The sequence below is a fragment of the Epinephelus fuscoguttatus genome, linkage group LG6 (assembly GCF_011397635.1).
Source record: "Epinephelus fuscoguttatus linkage group LG6, E.fuscoguttatus.final_Chr_v1".
NCBI classification, from domain to species: domain Eukaryota; kingdom Metazoa; phylum Chordata; class Actinopteri; order Perciformes; family Serranidae; genus Epinephelus; species Epinephelus fuscoguttatus.
In genome coordinates this window covers 9,553,142-9,574,214 of record NC_064757.1, presented here as the reverse complement: position 1 = coordinate 9,574,214, position 21,073 = coordinate 9,553,142, and the positions used below count along the sequence as shown (strand labels likewise).

Here is a 21,073-nt window from a genome sequence, read left to right as displayed (position 1 = left end):
TGTTCTTGTTTATTCAAAGGCCAGTATCAGCCAGACTGATGTGTTAAAGTGAGCCTTTCATACTGAGACTGCTGGACTCAACTCCTTCACACATTTATTCCAGCACACAAACAAGTAAACAAACATTTGTTTACTGACCCCAATTTGCAAGAGTTATGAAAGTCTTCAAAATTCAAATAGTGCTCACTCTTTTAGGGAGGCAAAATAATGCATTTGAAGAAATAACTCGTGGTTTGGCATTCAACAAGACGAGATCTCCATCTCACCAAATTAGAGTTAAAAAACTGTTTTCCTGGAGCTTTCTCATCCTCAACAAGCATCTTAAAACTAAGCGGGTGATTTGTGCATTAACTTGTATTCTGTATTAGAGGGACCAATTTCCCTCTTGTTGCTTTTTTGATTTATTTTCTTTTTAAGTATCCATCTGGAGGCTTTGCTCCCTAACTGCTCAGCTGTAAATTGTCTTCCATATCATGCCCAATGTGGTTAAAATGAAAAAGGGGAGAGGTAAAAGCACTTTCTATCTCTTGTCATATTTCTTAACCTTGCTCTCTATTTGTCATAAATGGTAACTCTAAGTGTATTTATTGTTATTGTGTAAGTGCATTGTGTATCTTTTTTTTACCACTACCCAGCAAACACTGAGACGCTGATTGGCCATTATTTGAAAGTCCAATGAAGACATCCTGTTATCTGTTATGGTTCAAAAATAGCTCCAAAATGAAAGTTATGCCAACGTTTCATCGTTATCTGTCTGTCCACTGGACATCTTTCCTGACTGTCCTAGCAGCATCAAAAGCCCAGTGCTGTTTCCATTCACCCACCATGACTTCTTATCTATGTTGACTTTGTCACTATTTATACTACATCAGCTCATGTATAATCAAAAACGATAGCTTGGATAAAGACTTCTGGCTCTTACAAACACCACAGGCTTCAAATGAAGAGACAGGAGTATGATTTGAATGTAGACATACAAAAATGGTATAAACATCTTTTTTATATTTATAAAATGAGTGTGGAGAAATACTGGTCTTTGGATGTGATGCAGATGCATAGAGTGTGTAAAATAATGAATGTAGCTACTGTGACATCACCCATTAGTATGTGGACTCCCGTTCTGAAGCCCTGAGTTTGGCATTTCAGCCGTCACCCTCTCGGTTGCTTCAGAGCGAGAAGTGACTATATTTGGAAGAGAGAGTGAAGGTCACAATCTGGCTGTCTGCTTCATAACCCCGTTTCAGTTTTTGGCATCTGACCAGAGCCATTTTTTGCTGGGGATGCAACATCACCATCCAACCAGTGTTTGCTGGGCAATGTCCACTCATAAATGATCTACAATATATAGCATGTAATTATTAAGATATTATAACTGTTGTTGTTTTGCACTCCAGGTCACGCCCAGAGTCGGAGTATGAATGATATTGCAGATACTCCCAGCACAGACCAGGTGACCATTTCCATCTTCTGCACATACTTAAGCTTTGCATGCTAACATATTAGAGGGTTAAATTATTGAGGTTATAAGCATCATTTGGCTTTACAACCTCAAAATCAACATTTCCTCAAAGATAGCATGTTCTATATTCACAGCAGTTTGGCTTTATCATTGAATTCATTTTCCTATCTTTTGTAATGGCAAAATGTCTCTTTATCTGCATGGAAGCTGTCACTGGAGTCTGTACTCATTTTCCACTTTATTGCTTTCCATTATTGCAGAGATTACCTATCACATGTCTCAGTAAGGTGTCGTGTTGTGTTGAATTGATGTTTCACTGAAGTGGTGGGAGCCAGCTCTGTCCTAAGTGTCATCAATCTTTCATTGCTGTTGCTAGCGAAGGTGACAGCCAGTGATAGAGGAACATGCAAACACATAACTTACTCATTTGTGGGGCCGATGCAATAAATGCTTTAACACACGCGTGGACCGATGCAAGGGCATGCTGTTGTTGCTTGGATTAGGCTACAGACAGGTCAGGATTAAGTGTCTTTCACAGCAGTGACTAATATACAAAATTAAATAAATGAGAATTTGTTAGGAGTGTGTGATGTGGACTGTGAACTTTATTTGTTAGTGCAACTATGAGGACGAGCACTGGCCGTCTAGTTCCAAGTACCCCAGTTATGAGTGGTTGGCTGGATGTACAAACTGTCTTTACAGGCTGACAGTAGGTCACATGTGACAATGGACAAGTGATAGTTTGTTACTGCGTGTGTGTGCCACATTGTCTGTGTCAATATTGAACTCGCATCAGGAAAAACATAGACCTCATTGTCCAGTCCGCGTGCTTGGCCCTCACATGTAGCTGCAGATTGAGGCTGTGGGTTATTGGCAAGGCTCTCCATCACTGAGTGTTATTGTGCTGCCATCCAATTTCCTGCCACACCTTTACATGCAATCAGACAGGTCAGGTTAGCTCGCCATCCCTCTTTCAGTCACAGCTGTGTTGGCTTACATTTGTTTTGCCTCTCTGTTTCTTGAGGTTTAATGGTCACAGAACAACATAGGGTTGTTATCTCACAGATGTCTGCTGATTTAACGACGCCCTCCCAGACTTATCTGCGAGGTTCAGAGAGACTGTTAGTAACAAATGATAAGAAGATGAAACTTTAATGATCCCTGTGGGGAGATCCACTTATTGCAGCAGCAAGAATAGGGCTGCAACCAACAATTATTTTCACAATCAATTTATTGCCCAATTATTTTCTCCGTTAAGTGATTTTTTCTACACAATGTGAGAAAATAGTAAAACATTTTCATTATAACTTCCTAGAGCCTAAGGCAGCACTTTCAAAGTGCTTGTTTTATCATTGCAGTGCCAGTGTATTCACTTTACCGACACATTTTACAAAGAAGCAGCAAATCCTGAAAGCTGAAACCAAGAACATTTTGCCAGTTTTGCTTAAAAGATTACTGAAAACATTCATTTTATTATCTAAACAGTTTGCATTTGATTTTCTGTCTAATTGTTTCAGGAAAAGTTATAAATATAAAAGGAAAACAAGAGTTACCACCTTGTGGTTGTATACCTCTGTGAACCTGTCAAGCTGCAGTTACAGTTTACAGTACATTCATGTCTGTGAAAACATGGATGCTTTACACACATCTACAACAGAACAGTATAGGAGATCTAAAAAATCAGCACAGTTTCAAAGTGGACATCCAGGATCAGTGTCACCAGTTCAGTATCTGATCAAATGTCTCCCCTCGTGTTCCAGAGTAATGAGTGTTTTTCCAGAACATTATGATGTCACAGTGAAATTGACCTTTGACCTATTTGAAATTTATGTGAAATTTTACTATAATAAGTGTATGAATTCTTGAGTTATGGCCAAAAACATGTTTTGTGAGGTCACAATGACCTTGATCTTTGACCTTTGACCACCAAATTCTAAACAGTTCATTCCTGAGGCCAAGTTGATGGTTGTGCCAAATACCAGGAAATTCCCTTATGGCGTTCTTGAAATACCGTGTTCACAAAATGAGGTGCAAGGTCACAGTGACCTTTGACATTCAACCACCAAATTCTAATTAAATTCAAGGTGTTCTTGAAATGCTGCGTTCACAAGAATGCCACGGACGAGAGCCCAGTGATGTTGACCTTTAACCTGAGAGCAACAAATTCTAATAAATTCATCCTTGACTCATAGTGGAAGTTTGTGCCAAATTTGAAGAAATTCCCTAAAGGCGCTCTTGAGATATCGCATTCATGAGAACGAGACAGATGAAAGGTCATGGTGACTTTGACCTTTGACCATCAAAATTGAATCAGCACTTCGTTGAGTCCCAGTGGACAATTGTGCCTAATTTAAAGAAATTCCCTTAAGGCATTGAGAGATATTATGTTCACAAGGACGGGATGGAGAACATACGCTCATATGTACAACTCGGAAATATCGTTGGCACGGAGACATAATAATGCTGCAAAGTACAAAGAGAAAAAAATAATTAAATAAGATAAACCAAAAGCAAATGTGTACTGACTTACCATGTTCTCTCTTATCCCCTCCACTTTCTGTAGCTGAAAAATAAATTCATGAAGAAAATCCCCAGAGATGCAGAGGCATCAAACGTCTTGGTGGGCGAAGTGGATTTCCTTAACAAACCCTTCGTAGCCTTTGTCCGCCTGGCTCAGGCTACAACACTAGGAGGTCTTACTGAGGTCCCTGTCCCCACCAGGTGAAATGATCTGCAATGTCCTCTTGACCCTGATTCAACAAAGCCCTTTTGACAGACACCGGCCATCCCAGCACATACCTCACATTTGTCTCATCACCATACAGATTCCTGTTTATTCTCTTGGGACCCCAAGGAAAGGCCAGGTCCTACAATGAGATCGGTCGAGCAATAGCAACCCTAATGGTGGATGATGTGAGTATCTGTCATTGTGTTCTGAAAAATGTTTCCATGACATGCCTTCTTTAGTAGTCACCACATGCTGACACTGACACTGCCTCAATATGTATTGTACCAATGTACTGTGGGAACCGAAAGTGCCATTTACTGTACACAGGCAGTGAGCTGGAGTTGAAGCTGAAATGAATATGCCATGTGATTGTGTTTTAAGTACATCTGGAAGTGATGCTGATTGTAAAGCAGCAGTAAGAAGCTGGGTTTCTATTGGGATAATGAGTCACCCATGGCTTCCTAATGCAAGCGTTACTCTCGCTCCTGAATGCAATTTTAGTTGTTCTTGCTTACAATATTACTGAGCACAAAGCCCCAGCATGTGCTATTTAAACAGCAGATGCAAGTAGTAAAAAAATAATAGGCTGTTATTTTAAATTGCCACAGTTGTGCACAAAATGTTCATCAGTCACAATCAAACACAGACAGTAAGATTCGTGAATAGCAACCCTAAGTTGACCTTCATTATAATTTGGCATCTTAATAGCGGTTTAATCCTCCGCCTAACCCCCCAGGCACCACCTGACCTCAGGTAAGTCACATTACATGATAAAATACCTGCAAAAGTAGTGCATTCCTATCAGCCTGAGCTGTACTTTGTGTTTCTGCTATTTAGCAGATGTTAGCATGCTAACATGCCTGCTGGTATGTTATCAAGGTCATTAAGATTATGTTAGCTTTTTAGCTCAAGTGCAGTATCACAGTATTAGCAGGGCTGTATACTAATGTCTCCTAACCTTTCCAGTGACAAAACACTCACTGGGTTTATTCCTGCACTTACTTCATCTTTATGTGCCCACCAAAGAGGCCTGGATACAGCTTCAGAGGCTGTGCCCCATTCACTCCTATAAAAGCTGCTCAGTGGCACACATAGCCAAATAAAGCTGGATTTCAGCAGTATGAAATTACCTGGATCTTCCACATCCTGCAGCCCATAGAGCAAGTGCACCAGAGACTTTCCCCAGCCTAGCAGCTGACTTCCAGTTTAGTACCCTGCTAACTTGAATGGGGATAAAATGAATTTAATTGTGCAGCTCTTGTAGACTTTAGGAGTGATGGAATGGATCATATCAGTGAAACTAGTCATTTCAAGAAAGTTGTGATGTTCAAAATAATTTATCCACTGACTTACAGGAGTCTCTTTCCCAGTGTAAGTGTATGGAAAAATGTTTTTTTGGGGGGGCCCAATGGCATAATGTGACAGACCTAGAAGTGGAAGTTGTAGTTGCACAGTTTGACTACAGCCTGGCGCTGTTGATGGGGGCTTGGTGCCCACAAAGCTATCTTGGAACCTATCAACTATCGGTCTGATGACAATAAGCCTGTGGGGGAGACAGGAAATATTTCAGGGGTTCCAGTTAAGCAAGCGGATATCAGAGCCAAGACTTCCTCTTCCGTGTATCGGTCATTTCAGCAAAAAGGTAACATGAAGCTTAACCAATTTAGATGAGAAGGGATGGGCTCAGAGATTGAATTTCAGCCAGTGTGTTCCGCCTCTTTGGCTCTCCACATGGACTGTTTACCTGCCTGCCTCTCAAATGTGATCAGTCAATACTACTAGACTACAAACTACAAATATATACAGTTATTAGTTGGATTTAAAAACCTAACTCTAGGCAGTGTAGCACGAGACTCCAACACATTCAGTGATGTACAGACCAGAATCAAGTTTAACTGTATGTGTGGGAAGGAGAAAATCAATGAAAGCACAACACACAACTTTTGGGGGAAAAAAATCTGCCTTCCCCTGGCTGCAGATACCTGCCGCTTTTCATTTTAGTTTCTGCTCTTCTTTTGGTTTACAGTCGTAATGACCCGCAGTGTTTGCAGCGTGTAGTCACTATTTAGAAAACTAGAACTGGGCCGATGCCAAAGTCATTGCCAATTAGAATCAATGCTTTGATTATGCTCCCGCGCACTTGACTTACAGTGTTTCTAGGGCATGATTAGCTACTGACTGACAGTTGTTTTTGAATGTAATCCAACTGAGGTCAAAATGTCGATATAGCTCCTACAGTTTATGTTTAACAAGTCTCCAGAGACCATCAGAGAGGAGGGAAAAGAGTCGAATTCCAGTTATTAGAGCAGTATGTACTGATCACTATCACTTTGATGAACTCTCTCCGTCTTTCAGCTTTTCAGTGATGTAGCTTACAAGGCCAGAGATCGTGAGGACCTCATCGCGGGCATAGATGAGTTTTTGGATGAGGTCATTGTGCTGCCACCTGGAGAATGGGATCCCAAAATCCGCATTGAACCGCCCAAGAAAGTCACCTCAGCTGACAAAAGGTTGGATTTTTACCATCCGCCTCAGTAAGGCACATTAAAGCTCTCGGATCATTTGTCTGTAGCACAGTAAGCATTATCTCTACAACAACTGTATGAAGTTAAACCCTCATTAAAAATCAATTTGTTTTGTCAGAGATTTAGACTGCAGTCAAATAAATTGTTTCCTGAAACCTTGAGGTCAGAGCTTTCTGCAGGGAGCAATAACGCCTCCATGTCAACAGGCCTCAGCCAGACTTGCAGGATGAAAAGCCTGTGAAACTGCACTCATTACATCCTTGAGTTGTCCTTTAATAAACATACATGAATTGATACCCCCCATTTTTGCTCCCATCTGTGCCGTACTTCTCTTTTCTGCAGGAAGTCAGTGTTTTCCTTAAATGAGCTGGGACAGATGAACGGTACAGCTGGAGGAGGTGGAGGCCTGGCTGAGGACGAGGAGATGCCAGCACAACATGAGCTCGGAGAGGAGCTGGCATTCACTGGACGGTAGGTAGCCCAGGCCACATGGCAAACTGTTGAGAGGTTTGGCTCAAATTTAGCCAAACTCTGGCATATGGAAATTAAATTTGAATATCAATTCATCCAAATCTGGCAAAGCTGGGAAACTATTTGGGTCCCCAAAAGATGCAGACGCTCCTTAATGAGCATGTTAGCTGAGGATACAAAGATTAATCTTTGGTTAAATTGGCAGTGTTTGACGCCAGTTTCAGCTGTGTCTAAAACGACAGTACCAACAAACCAAATTTTCCAACTTTTGTTTTGTTTTTTTTTTTCAGCAGGAAATGTAGTATAAAATGTGATTTTGTCCTGATTTAATGCAGTGATCCTTTTTTTTAGAATCCTAACCACTGTGTGTGACTGTGTGTATTAGCTTTTGTGGCGGTCTTTACCTGGACATAAAGCGGAAACTGCCATGGCTGCCAAGTGATTTCTATGAGGGTTTCCACATTCAGTCCATCTCCGCAGTGCTCTTCATCTACTTGGGCTGCATCACCAACGCCATCACCTTCGGTGGACTACTGGGAGACGCTACCGACAACTACCAGGTAAAAGTGCAAGAGTCCCGAACTTCGGAAACAGGACAAGTGAATTTATTTTAGTCATTTTATGTGAACTTGGTTTATCAACTGGATATGCACTCTTAACAAAGAGGGATGCTGTCAGGCTGTGTGTGTCCAGTTTTACACCATCCCAGAACATTTTATGGCATTTTCACAGTCTTTTTAAAGAATTGCCTGGCATGATAATAAAGGAGTTTAAAAGAACTTGACCCAAAAGATGCTAAAACCATGACTTTATTTGCTTATTTGCTATTTATCAAGCCTGGAAACAAAGAAAATATGTGATTTAAAATAACAACTATGTTCTTTAAAGATATCATTTGGATTCAGACATCTTGTGACTGATTCTATAAGCAATAATGGCTCCATGTAAAACTGCTCTTCATAGAAAACGATGTTCAACAATGTTCTCACTCCTAGCTTTTCACATGTTGCTCATTGTTAAGTGGACTTCTGACATCTGCATATGACACGCTAGGTATCCTGAGTGCATCTGTTGTTGACATTTTGGGGGGACTTTTTCTTGGATGGGAGTTTTGTGGTCAACATGAGGTGCACCCACAAAGACTTGAGGAAGTCACTGCTTCCAGCCAAGGCATAGTCCATCCACTATAGCCACTGTAAAACCACTTTCGTTGAATTTGGTTTTTCTACAGATTATACAAATTAAATATAATGTCTTCATTTGAGAGCGATGTACATGCTGGTAGGCAGATTTTGTTACTACTGGACAGAGCCAGGGTAGCTGTTTCCCTCTGCTTCCAGTCTTTGTGCTACACTAACACGCTGCTCTCTCTAGCATCATATTTATTGTACAGATATGAGAGTGGTGTTGATCTTTTCATACAGCTGTCAACAAGAAGGCAAATACACGTATTTCACAAAATGTCAAACTATTCCTTTAACAGAAAACAAGAAAAATACTGATATAACAAAAAAAAAGATTTGGGATGTCGTGATTTTATTACACCTAGGAGTTAGATATGTCTTTTCCCCATTTTCAGTTCATATTACTGATGAATGCATGATACCTGATAGTGTTTCTGGGTACGATGTGTCCAGTGCCAAAGCATGTCTAGCTTATTACTGCAGCAAACAGGCAAGTAGATGCTGTAGATTAAAATCAACTGGTGCCTGCTCAGGAAGTTGAAATATAATTTGTGTGTCATATTTATCAGGTTAGATAAGATATATTTACAGTCTTTACCCGTGCACCGATACTTTGTCATACAAGTGACACTGTTTTCCCCTTTTTAATTTTATTTGTGCTCGATTATCCTCTGCAGCATGTCAGTCATCTGAATGTGTTTACATATTTGAACACCTGGGAAAAAAAACTACATGATGTTGTTGCTGACTTTACTGCTCAGTTGTAAAACAGTGATGTCATTGACTCTGTTATATGAACTTGTCCTTGAGAGTGTCTGGCTTCATATATAACTCTCAGGCACCTCTGTGAAGTCAGAGTATTTTCAGTTCATTGTGGTTCTGCATCAGACCTCCCTTTCTCTATAAGTGATCAATAGCTTCACTCCAACACTAGCATACACACACACACACACACACACACACACAAACACACACATATGCACACAGGAATCAATTTAGATAAGTGTTTTGAATGGCACTCATTTGCAGTCTGCCCTAAGTAGATATACAACATCTTGTATTTATGTCTCATGCACTAACGCACAGAAGCCACTCCCATCTCACACCCACCAACACACACACACACACACAAACAAACTTCTCCTTTGTTTTATTACAGTATTGTTCCTTTCTACTCATCTGGAGCTTGATTTGCTGATTTCATCAACACTGCAACTTTTTTAAAATATGTTATCTCAATTCCGTCCCATCTGTCGCAGCTGTTTTCAGCTACACTGTTATTCCCCACCCAATTGGTCTGGGAGTCATTCCACAACACCTCCTCTCCTCATGGTTTAAATGTGTATAATTCTTTCCTGTCCCTCTTACAACAGGGTGTGATGGAGAGTTTCCTGGGTACGGCTCTTGCTGGCTCTGTCTTCTGTTTCTTCAGCGGTCAGCCCCTCATCATCCTCAGCTCCACTGGACCCATCCTCATCTTTGAAAAGCTCCTGTTTGAATTCAGCAAGTGAGCTTCTTTAGAGCCAAATAATCTTGCAGTCGACAGACACAGGGGGAATACTGAGTAGTGCAGACACTCACTTTAATGTCATTTAGAGGATTATTTGATAATCCCATTATAGTGGAAAACACAACAGAATCTCCTGCTCTACAGCGCGTGACTCCGCTTCATGATTTTGTGCATGAGTGATGATATTTGTCTTAAAAGGATATATATGCAGCAGTTATCAAAGTGTATACACTTCAGTTTTTGTAGCTTTTATTCCTAATAGGCTTAACCTCTTCTACTCCACCCCTCCCTACCACTTTTGCCTGTTTCAGGGGGAACGTTATGGGGAGATAGCAGTTTAACAATGCATGTAACATAAAGGTGGTATACATCATCTGAAAGCTGGGAACTTAAAGAATAAGTTGAGATGCAGCTCAACACTGTGTGTCAAATTTTAGTCATAAATAATTAATTAATTAATTAATTTATCTAATCAGAAATATGTAATAAACATTGTGTTTTGGTCAGGTGCCTCTTCAAACTTTGAAAGTTAAAGTGTATAGGGGCTTAGAACATTATGATGGAGGTATATGATGGCCATTCCCATGCTCAGTTATGTCTTGCAGGTTATTGCGGCAATTTTTGGATTGACAGCATTTGTTACACAGTTTTGGTTCTGAGTTTAAGCATTTTTTAGAATTGATAAAAATGGTCAAACATTCCTCCAAAATACCACAGTTCAAGGAACACCATAGAAAAATCTATGCTGTGATTTGGTATCAAAAACCTTCGATATTTGGAGATTTCTGTAAGAATTGCATTTTTCTGCGATTGGATTGGATCATTTTATATAGTAAAGTCAAGTTTAAAAAAATTGGTATACTGTAATGAAATGACTACTGTGGGGGCAAACATCATCACACATGAATCAAATTGGGCTTATTTAGTCCACAGCAGTTTCAGCTTTCCAGTTATACCCAATTTGTGCAATTCCAATAGTGTTTTAGGAACCCCAGTATGCAGATATATTCAAATACAATAGACGGAAATAACACATTTATATCGCATGCAAAAGAACTTCATGGCACATACAGATATTATATGTGCAGCATTGGATATTTCTGTGTTGGTGGTATACACGATTCCCTTCATCAGTGCATTCACCATGCTTCTCTGACTTCTCACTCCCAAAGAAACAACGGCATAGATTACTTGGAGCTGCGTCTGTGGATCGGCATGCACTCCTGCCTGCAGTGTTTCATCCTGGTAGCTACGGACGCCAGTTACATCATTAAATACATGACACGCTTCACAGAGGAGGGCTTCTCCAGCCTCATCTCCTTCATCTTTATCTCTGACGCCATCAAGAAGATGGTGGGCTCCTTCAAGTATTACCCCATCAACACCGACTTTAAGCCCGACTACGTCACCACCTACAAGTGCGAATGCTTGGCCCCAGATCCGAGTGAGTTCACCCCTTGGCTCAGGGAGATGCAGGGGGATTATCCACAAGTGGCTCTCTTTGAGCTCAGTGGACTAATGACACAATCAGGTTATAGAGGGGACTAAAACCGCCTGTATTCAGTTTACCTAACCTTTTATTGTGAAGAACCTTTATCTTATCAGCCTAACAGAGTAGTTCTTAAACTGAGGAGAGAGTTCAGTTCTCATTAGTGAAGGGTGGTAAACTTATTTTTCTAGATCAAGTTCTGCTGGCAGTTATTTGCTAATTGCACATATGTTGCTACTGACTATTTTCAAGAGCATACCACAAGATTATGAATTAATTTCCTGCGATTGGTTTCAGCTCATTTCACTACACTATGGCCTATAAAATCAGCTTGCAGAGACATTTGAAATCCATCACAGCATTTACTTGCATATGTATATATTTTTTTCTTTAAACTTGGTAATACAAAAAGAAAAAACAGTCATTTGGTGTGTTCAAAGACAAGGATGACATCTTTTAGGCCCTTTACACCCCCTTCCCTCGAGACACTTTATCTTTTGCAGGCAGCCATTGTAATTAATAATTTGTTCCTAATGACTTGTCTGGTTAAATAAAGGTTAAAAAAAATCAGAGCATTAACAGTCAACAGCAGAATGACAAACTTTTTAATACAAGAAATGAGAAAATCTCAGACATCTTTTTCATGATTATCCAGGTTCGCTCATTGCTTATCCTCTGGATATGACTTCATCATGATGTAGCTTTTCAATGCAATGTTTCACAGCAGCTAACGTTGTAGCTTGGGATGTTGTTTCGTTATTAAGCCATAAAATGACTCCTGCTTGCAGTGTTAGTGCCACATCATAAGATATATTGGATTATATCTCAAACAGATGCTTTTTACTTCCATTTTAGGCAGCCAATATGCAACGTTAGGTTATGTCAAAATAAAGGGAAACTACGACCATTCTAAATTCTAAATTCTAAATTCTAAATTCATGCATGTTATTCCTATGGTCCAACACAAATATTAGTAAATTAATTGAAAGTTGAGTTACCAACTCAAATCAAAAGAAGAAGAAATCAAAAACTAGGGTGCTAAAACTGAAATTTGTGATGTCATAGGGTATAAAGTGTGGAGCTGCTCCACAGACAATGAGTGATGAAAGATGTAATAGACGGCACAGAGAGCAGCCAGGGAAATGCTCTGAGTATATGGGTACATTTTCTTATATTTCAGAACTGAGAACACTAATAGAATAAAGGCTGTTGGGGTTTTAAAAAGAAAAATATTCTGTGGGTCCACAAAATCAAGCTGCCATTCTTTGTCTGTGGAACAGCTCCAGACTTTATACTTGATGACATCACAAGTATGAGGCTTTTTTCTCTGTATTTTGGCTTTGTGAGACTGAACTTTCCTAGGCCATGGAAATTACATGTTGGAATTCTTAATATGGGTGGTGTTCCCCTTTAATGGAAGAAAGTACAGGTAAATAGGTTAAATCTTAATAGATATAACTATAAAACTTCCCCAGTTGATCACATACATTAAGGCAATTCTCCAGATATGTTATGTTTAAATATACAAATGAGATATTATCTAATTAAGTGTGCATTTTTTGCATTCACTTCTAGAACTGATATCTGAGCTAAAATTAACCTAAAGGTGTGTTTTGATCATTTTCTGTCCACTAGTCTGAAAGGAGACGTGTTATGGATGCAAAACAGCCGTTTTTACCTGTAGTGTCTCCCGTAAGGCCCAGACACACCAAACTGACGACAAAGATAGCAGTGATGAAAGCTGACTGTTGTGTCGCCTCACATCGCCTGTGTCTTGGCCAAAAAGCTGCACATGAACGCAACTTTACAACTGCAGTCGATGGCCAACTGGCACTCATGTTCAGCACCTGTGTGAGAGGAAATAACTCTCCATACTTGCAGTCAGCAGTAGTCTGTATTTGTCATTCAAATAGGGATGCTAGTTAGACAAAGCACATTTTACCATGCGCCAGTGAACAATACGACAAACCATCATGAAATGTCTCTGCTAAAGAACTTAATGGCTACAGAAAAACAGGCTTACCTTATATACAGTGGCGTACGATAGTAAGGTTATGCCTCAGTGCATACTATTATGATGGGCCCTTGTGCCAGATTTTGCATCTAAACAGCTACTGTATATTTTATAGTAATGTCACATAATCAAATACAGACTTGATGTTGGACAACATCACCATATATATTTCCAATCATCACTGCGAATCTGTAAAAATACCAAATAAAATGAGAGATTATTCATTAAATTGATTTTTTAAATAGTTTATTTTATTTTGTTGTTTGTATTAGTTTAGTTCATTTAAAATAGAAATATAATTTTGTCAAACATTTCTGCTAACTATCACAAAAGAAAAAAACATTCATGGAGATGGGTTTGCCTTCTCAAGGGCATTTATAGCAGATAACAGTATTGTATTAAATGTGTGTTCTTCTTTGAACACAGGTGTATTTCTGAAGTGGCAGATTGAGTCACTTGCAAGGGCCTGTTCTCTAGAGTGGGCAGGCCCTCCAACCACTCTCTACAGGCCCATGGGCCCAGTGCACCCCTGCACTGGGCCCATGGGCCCAGTGCACCCCTGCACTGTCTATGTTTATGCCCCTGCTTATACAACAAGTTTGTTTTGATGTCACTCCCTCTTGACTTTGGCTGTTTGTTTACTTTCCTCACTTCTGTTTCTCTTTTTGTGCACTGAGCTAAACTGCCAATCAGAGTGATTTCATTCACTGACGGTCTTCGCTGTCTCCAACACTGATTCAACATGCTGAATTGGCTAAAAAACAGCCGACAAGGGCCAACAAGGGCCAACGGCGTGGGATACACCGCAAAGACTAGGGTGACAGACGCTTACTGATGGCTAAACATTGACTGACAGCCGACCGTTGGCTTGGTGTGTCAGGGCCTTTCAAGAAAAACATCAATTAAGTGTTTTTCTAAAATATATATTTGGGTTTGGCTTATATCTTCTGTCAGTGTTAGAGTCTGACTGCTAAATTGGCCAGACCAATATAACGTATTGGCTAATATTAGTTTATTGCAGATTAATATGATACTGGCTTATATGCTGGTAGATAAAAGAGAGATGCCAAATACATGTTTGAGGTGATTTCACCATTACATAGTTTGTCCACCGGAGAGCACTTAATGTTTCAAATATAAAACATTCAGTACGTATCTTGAATAATCAAATAAAAAAAATGTTGTTTATCTTCATATATATCGCTGTCAGATTTATGTCTCAAGAATATGAAGTATCTGTTACCTGTATCAGTTGAGTTGTAGCTGCTATCTGTGGTGATTCCCAACTTGATTCTTCGTGGGGTTGCATGGCTCAATAGAAATCTAATTTAATTTAGATTCCTTCATTGTACCACTTCCCAGATGTTCCCTAATCTGTTTACTGTTTTTGAAAATGGCAGTGATTTGCAGTAATTTCTGTAGACATTGATTTCTGTAACTGATTTGTCTCTTGTTTGCTTTCGCCATGCACAAACAATTTGGCTGCCGTCTCTTGCAAGTGAGTACCTCTTTGTTTGTCTGCATGGGCCTCGGAGTGCTCTTTGCAGTGTCCAGCCGCTGAATTCTCATGATGTTATGCATTTCTTTTTCTTTCCCTTTTGTTTCTCTCCTCGATCCCTTCTTTATTTTCTGTCTCATTACCCCCCTGTCTGTCTCTCCTAATCATACACAGTGGCTGCAATGATCTTCAATGGTTTAGTTCCAATGCCAGATAACAGCTCTAGTGTCTCTGGGGTAAGTGCTTGTTTTCATTCAGTTTATTTTTCAGTGCATTGTATTTCAAGTTGAATGTTTAAAAGGTTAGAAATATCAGCTCTTCCCAGAATGAATTACAGGGGTTTATTTTAAGTCCAAATGATGGCATTGTTAGAAAAGAGCTAAATGTTTTGTTTGCAGCCACCCCAGGTATCAACTCTGATAAAGAATCCGCTCAGCTCTCCTCTTTCTCTCCTTTGTCTCTCACATCTGTCCCATCATTGTCTGTTTCTCTCTGGATTAATACTTCACATCCATGTCAACAATTTCCACTCCATCTGTGTTGCCATTTTTCTCTTCATCTGTGTCAAAACACTCTTCTTCATCCTCTTCTGTCTCCCCACCACTGCCACCAACCATCCCAGTTAAATGTGACAGGTCTGGACTGGAGTCAGCTAAGCAAGAAGGAGTGTATCAAGTATGGAGGCTCTTTGGTGGGCAAGTCCTGCAAGTTTGTCCCCGATTTGGCCCTCATGTCCTTCATCCTCTTCTTTGGCACCTATTCCATGACCGTCTCCCTCAAGAAGTTCAAGTTCAGCCGCTATTTCCCCACCAAGGTGACACAACCATCTGTCAATGTATCTGTGTATTTTCTTAAATGAAAACAAGGTTATAAAATGCTTTGCAGAATCAGTTAAAATCCAGTCCAACAAACTGGGCCTCATGCAAGATTTTTCCAGCTTTGTCACTTTTGATCATCAATGCACTTTGAGCAGCACAATGACCAATACCTTCAGACCTAACATAGCACGGATGCTCACATCTGTCCTATGTCTGATCTCTAACAGGAAGTGGACAGTCAGACAGACAAAAGAAGCTGATCCCTTCTTTTTCCAGACACAAGGATGATACTTTGACTCAAGTGAAGTCAGGCACAACTCAGCTTTTATTAATATAAATGAGTTGCCTCCTCAGACTGTATCTGTGATTTCAGTTCTGCAAAGAAATGTTCTTTTTTCTATTTTTCTCATGTTTGTTTTTCTCCGTTTGTTGCACCAGTTGAGGAAACTCATCAGTGACTTCTCTATCTTCATGTCCATCATGACATTCGTGGGGCTCGACATGTTGATGGGACTCAAAACTCCCAAGCTAATTGTCCCCACAGAATTTAAGGTATGGAAATCACATTTCAAAATAAGATTAAATTAACCATGTGATAAGTTAGTAATGAGCTGCTCTTGCAGTTTTTGACATTATTGTCTTTTTTAAAGGTATAATCTATGGCTGAGCTGTTGTATTGGGTTGCCTTAGATTTTAGTGTGCCTACTGGCCACTGATTGTGTTATTTGATGAGTACATAATGATAATAATGATAATGACTGTATTTATATAGCACCTTTAAACACAAGAAGCAGGATACCCCACAGGCAATAAAACAACTGAAAGCCAAAAGTACGGCCAAGCACAAGCAAGACAAAGCTGAGGTAAAATTAAAACAAGAAGCCAAAAGAGAGAGAGAACAGGTGATAATGAAAGACAGGAACAGTAAAGGATAAAAAGTAAAAATAAAAACAATAAAAAAAGAACATGTCAATAAAAAATAAGTACAACAGAAAGAGTACAAGCAATAAACACAGTAAAAACAATAATAAAAAGAACAACATCACATAAAGGCAAGTCTGTAAAGATGGGTTTTGATTTAAAAGAAGTCACTGATTCTATGAGCCTTATCTCTTCAGGCAGGTTATTTCAAAGCTGAGGGGTCCTGATAGCAAAAGCACGGCCACCTTTAGATTGAAGTCTTGACTTTGAAACAGCCCTACCTGAGAAACAAAGGTTGCAAACTGGCTCATATAGGATCAAGATTTCTGCTATGTAATTTAGGAACAGACCTAGAGGTGCTGTAGAAGTAATCCCTAAAATCTTAAGATCAACTGTAAATAAAACAGAGAGCTAATGAGGTGAAGGTAGGATTAGGTTGATGTGATGTCATCTGTTAAACCAGTGAGAAGCCTGGCTGCTGCAGTCTGAACTAGCTGGAGGCAAGAGAGTGACTTTGGTTGATGCCAGAGAGGACAGAGTTGCTGTGGTCAAGTCTGGAGAAGATAAATGCATGAATAACTTTTTCTACATCTCTGTCTGTGGACAGAGCCAGGCTCTAGCTGTTTCCCGCTGTCTGTCTCCTGGCTGTAGTGTTGTATTTATTGGATAGATATGAGAGTTATATCCATCTTTTCATCTAACTCTACAAAAAAGGAATAAGTGTCTCCCCAAAACTGTTGAACAGATCCATCATAGATACTGACTGAAAATGTCTTTAAATGTTTTCTATTCTGTCCAAAACGTTCAACACTGCTCAGCTGTTGTGGAAAAATAAGTGGCCTCTCATCTCTCACTACTAGCCAACTCGGCCGGATCGTGGGTGGCTGGTGATGCCATTTGGTAAGAACCCATGGTGGGTTTATGTGGCCAGCTTTGTCCCTGCCCTCCTCGTCACTATCCTCATCTTCATGGACCAGCAGATCAGCGCCGTCATTGTTAACCGCAAGGAGAACAAACTCAAGGTAGGTGTACTACTGCTTTATATTGATTACTATGGAAAAATGTGAAAAATAATCATAAAAGCTCATATTAAAGGAACAGTTCACCACCAAATGAAAATACGTATTTTTCCTTTTAGTTGTGGTGCTATTTATCGATCTAGATTGTTTTGGTGTGAGTTGCTGAATGTTGGAGATATTGGCCATAATGATGTCTGCCTTCTCTCCAGTGTAATGGAACTAGATGGCACTCAGCTTGTGGAGCTCAAAGGGCCAAAAAGAAATACATTTGGTTACTCTAGATAATCCACAGACCTTGTTATGAGCAGTTTTATGTAGGAACTCTTTTTTTTTGTTATTACCGCACAGGAGGAAGTGTGCATTTACTCACTGACGAGAGGCTCATGCTCATGACGGCATGAGATGTAAATTTTAATGGCATCCTCCTCAGCTGAGCTGTAACGTTAGTTAGCTCAGAGGTGCAAAATGATGATACTGTTGGCAGGTGTAGTTCGGTAGAAAGAAATGACGTGTGAAAAGGTCTGTGGATTATCTTGAGTAACTGGGTTATGATTTATGGAAAGAGACATTGCTGTTCCATTACATTGGAAAGAAGGCAGACATCCCTACGGCCGTTATCTCCAGCATTCTGCAACTTTCACCAAAACACTCTAGACTGACAGATAGTACTAATGTTAAAAGGAAAAATACGTATTTTTTGATTTTGGGGGTGAACTGTCCCTTTAAGTCACAGTTAGACTTTCAGTTTGCATTTGAGTTCAATTTTATTATATCTATGGATGATACAGATCTTTCATAATAACCACAACATGGTATTATTGCATGCTGTCCCCTCTGACATACGGCACTCTGAATCAGTTTATCAATAAAATGTATTTCTTAAAGAATGAAACATTACAACCAGAGTAACATTCAAATGACAACAAAAACATATGTCCCTGGCAGAAAGGCTGTGGCTATCACCTGGATCTGTTCTGGGTGGGTGTCCTGATGGCTGCCTGCTCCTTCATGGGCCTGCCCTGGTATGTCGCAGCCACCGTCATCTCCATCGCCCACATCGACTCCCTCAAGATGGAGAGTGCATCGAGCGCTCCTGGAGAGCAGCCTCAGTTCCTCGGGGTCAGGTCAGTCCACAATATGATAAAAACACAGAAATTGTATGACTTAATCCCTTCAGGTTTCTACAGGCAGAGAGACACACTGAGTTAAGCCCTTTGTAGTTGAAATAGAGAGAAGCCTTGTGAAATTGACTTGACAGTCTCTTGTGTATATTTCATCAATATCCAATATACAGAGAACAAAGAATGACAGGCATTCTGGTGTTTGCCCTCACTGGAGTCTCCATCTTCCTCGCTCCAATACTTAAGGTATGAAGTATTCGTGGATGAATCACATGTGTTTGCTCTGTCTTTTTTATACCAGCATGCACAATACTTGGCAGTGTTCTGTGTGCTGTTCTCTATTGCTTGAAATCAGGGTTGTAATGCAGGACAAAACCATCTAAATCCAGGTTATTAACTCTTGAGAATGGCGGGATTAAAACCTTAAATGCTTTCTTGACAATAAGAACTGATTGTTGTTGTTAATATGTGTAGTCATTTACTTATGATCTTTTACTAGTGGTCAAGTTGATCCACAGTGCTATTATTTCCACCACACCACTATGAAATCCCAAAGTGTTCCATATCAAATAAATGAAATAAATAATCATATGAATGGATAGAGTAAAATATAGAAATGAATGGACAAATTGTGAAAGTATTTAAATGAAACTTATTAAAACTAAATGTTATTTCATTATAAGTATTTTTTGTCTGTGTGCTGTATTAACAGCGGCAGCCCGACATACTTTGGTATTGTTGTAGCTCTAGCTAACTGTCCTAGTAGCATTTGTTGAGCTTGCCAGATTAAAGGGACAGTTCACCTCAAAATCCACACAACTATTTTTCCTCTTACCTGTAGTGCTATTCATTAATCTAGATTGTTTTGGTGTGAGTTGCTGAGTGTTGGAGAAAACGGCCATAGAGGTTTCTACCTTCTACCTCCAATACAGTGGAACTAGATAGCACTCAGCTTGTGGCGCTCAAAGTGGCAAAATATAGGCCTTACATTTGAAAAGTTTAACGGCACCTGCCAACTGTATTACTGTGCAGAAAGAAGCGTGCATCTACTGCTAGCTCACCTAGCACCACTGAGCTCGCTAACACCAGTCTTGAAGAATGTCACGCCATCACTGTATAAAATAATGGATGTAGCTACCATAAAGTTACCATTGGTTTGTGGACTCCTGTTTTGAAGTATAGAATTTAATAGCCTAATACCTGGGAACTGGATGGCAAGCTGGTGCCTATTATTCTAATGTAGTTGCTCGCCTGGTGCAAACAGTTTTTAGCTTCTGGGTTTACTTTACTTAAGCAGCCCGCTGAATATTCACAATAGTGTTTCTCCCGCTTGCCCCATCCACAACTGCCCACTAGGTGCATAGACTTTACATTGTGATGATGTCTCGGATTTTTAAATCACTTTTCTTGGCTCCAAGAAAGTTTTAAAGATATAAAACTTCCATGGATCAACAATTCATAATAGAAAGAGTCATAATTGACCTTGTTTGTAGTTCAAGGTGTCCTGTCAACAGTTTTAAGGACATCTCTTATGGCGACTGCTATCCATAAAAAGGCTGCTGAGAGGCTTAAGTGGGCTCGCATCTGTGACTCGTTCCTTCATTGAATCAGTCCACTTGACAGTTGTATAAGTTTTATTTTGCAAACGAAAGAAGACTTACAATACAGTGATCCGACGTGACGGTCAACAGAAAATATCAGAGCTCACTCAACCCCCATTGTCTCCCTTCCCGCCAGGGATTTAAATGCCCAGTTAAATAACTTAAACCACACCCATGTGTCAACCACCGGATGTGACATACCTGTGCATACATACAAATAAACAATAAACATAAGCAAAATATATATTTTGGCTCTTACATCTCTTTTATAGTAGTGGTTTATGGGCCGCAGGGGATTTTGTTTCGCTTCAATACCGTGAGTGGCTTCTGGCAAGTTCAGCTTTTTGACTCTTGCCATTTTGTTTTTTGGAGCCAGAAGTGACCATATTTGGACAAGAGGCTGGAGCTGTGGAGTAGTGAGGGGTGGATCTGACTGAGAAGCTGAAGACACTATTGTCAGACAGCCTGTCACTCAAAGTGGCCACGCCCTTAATCATGTGTCATTTTAAGCCTTAACAAAACATTAATGGATACATTATTTAAAAATTCACTCCCACACAGTTGTCATAAGGAGGGGAAATTAGCTGAAGAGACAAAAAACAATTTTTGTACCAGGCTGTAATCATGATTATTTCTGCTGTAAAGCTGGGCATTTTAACATGGGGGTCTACGGGGACTGACTGGCTTCTGGAGGCAGCCTTAAGAGGTCATTTGA

The 21,073-nt window shown here is 39.9% G+C and overlaps 1 protein-coding gene across 1 annotated transcript in view; it reads left to right on the top strand.

The window, feature by feature from the left end:
- slc4a5a (solute carrier family 4 member 5a) overlaps positions 1-21,073 on the top strand; it is a 46,461-nt gene that overhangs the window by 15,306 nt on the left and 10,082 nt on the right. The window contains exons 8-21 of the mRNA XM_049578345.1: positions 1,395-1,450; positions 4,023-4,180; positions 4,285-4,372; positions 6,543-6,697; positions 7,055-7,183; positions 7,569-7,743; positions 9,741-9,874; positions 11,050-11,321; positions 15,053-15,114; positions 15,501-15,692; positions 16,135-16,248; positions 17,478-17,639; positions 18,582-18,760; positions 18,931-19,003. Coding sequence (XP_049434302.1) covers positions 1,395-1,450; positions 4,023-4,180; positions 4,285-4,372; positions 6,543-6,697; positions 7,055-7,183; positions 7,569-7,743; positions 9,741-9,874; positions 11,050-11,321; positions 15,053-15,114; positions 15,501-15,692; positions 16,135-16,248; positions 17,478-17,639; positions 18,582-18,760; positions 18,931-19,003 — 1,949 coding nt within the window. The remainder of the gene's footprint in view (positions 1-1,394; positions 1,451-4,022; positions 4,181-4,284; positions 4,373-6,542; positions 6,698-7,054; positions 7,184-7,568; positions 7,744-9,740; positions 9,875-11,049; positions 11,322-15,052; positions 15,115-15,500; positions 15,693-16,134; positions 16,249-17,477; positions 17,640-18,581; positions 18,761-18,930; positions 19,004-21,073) is intronic.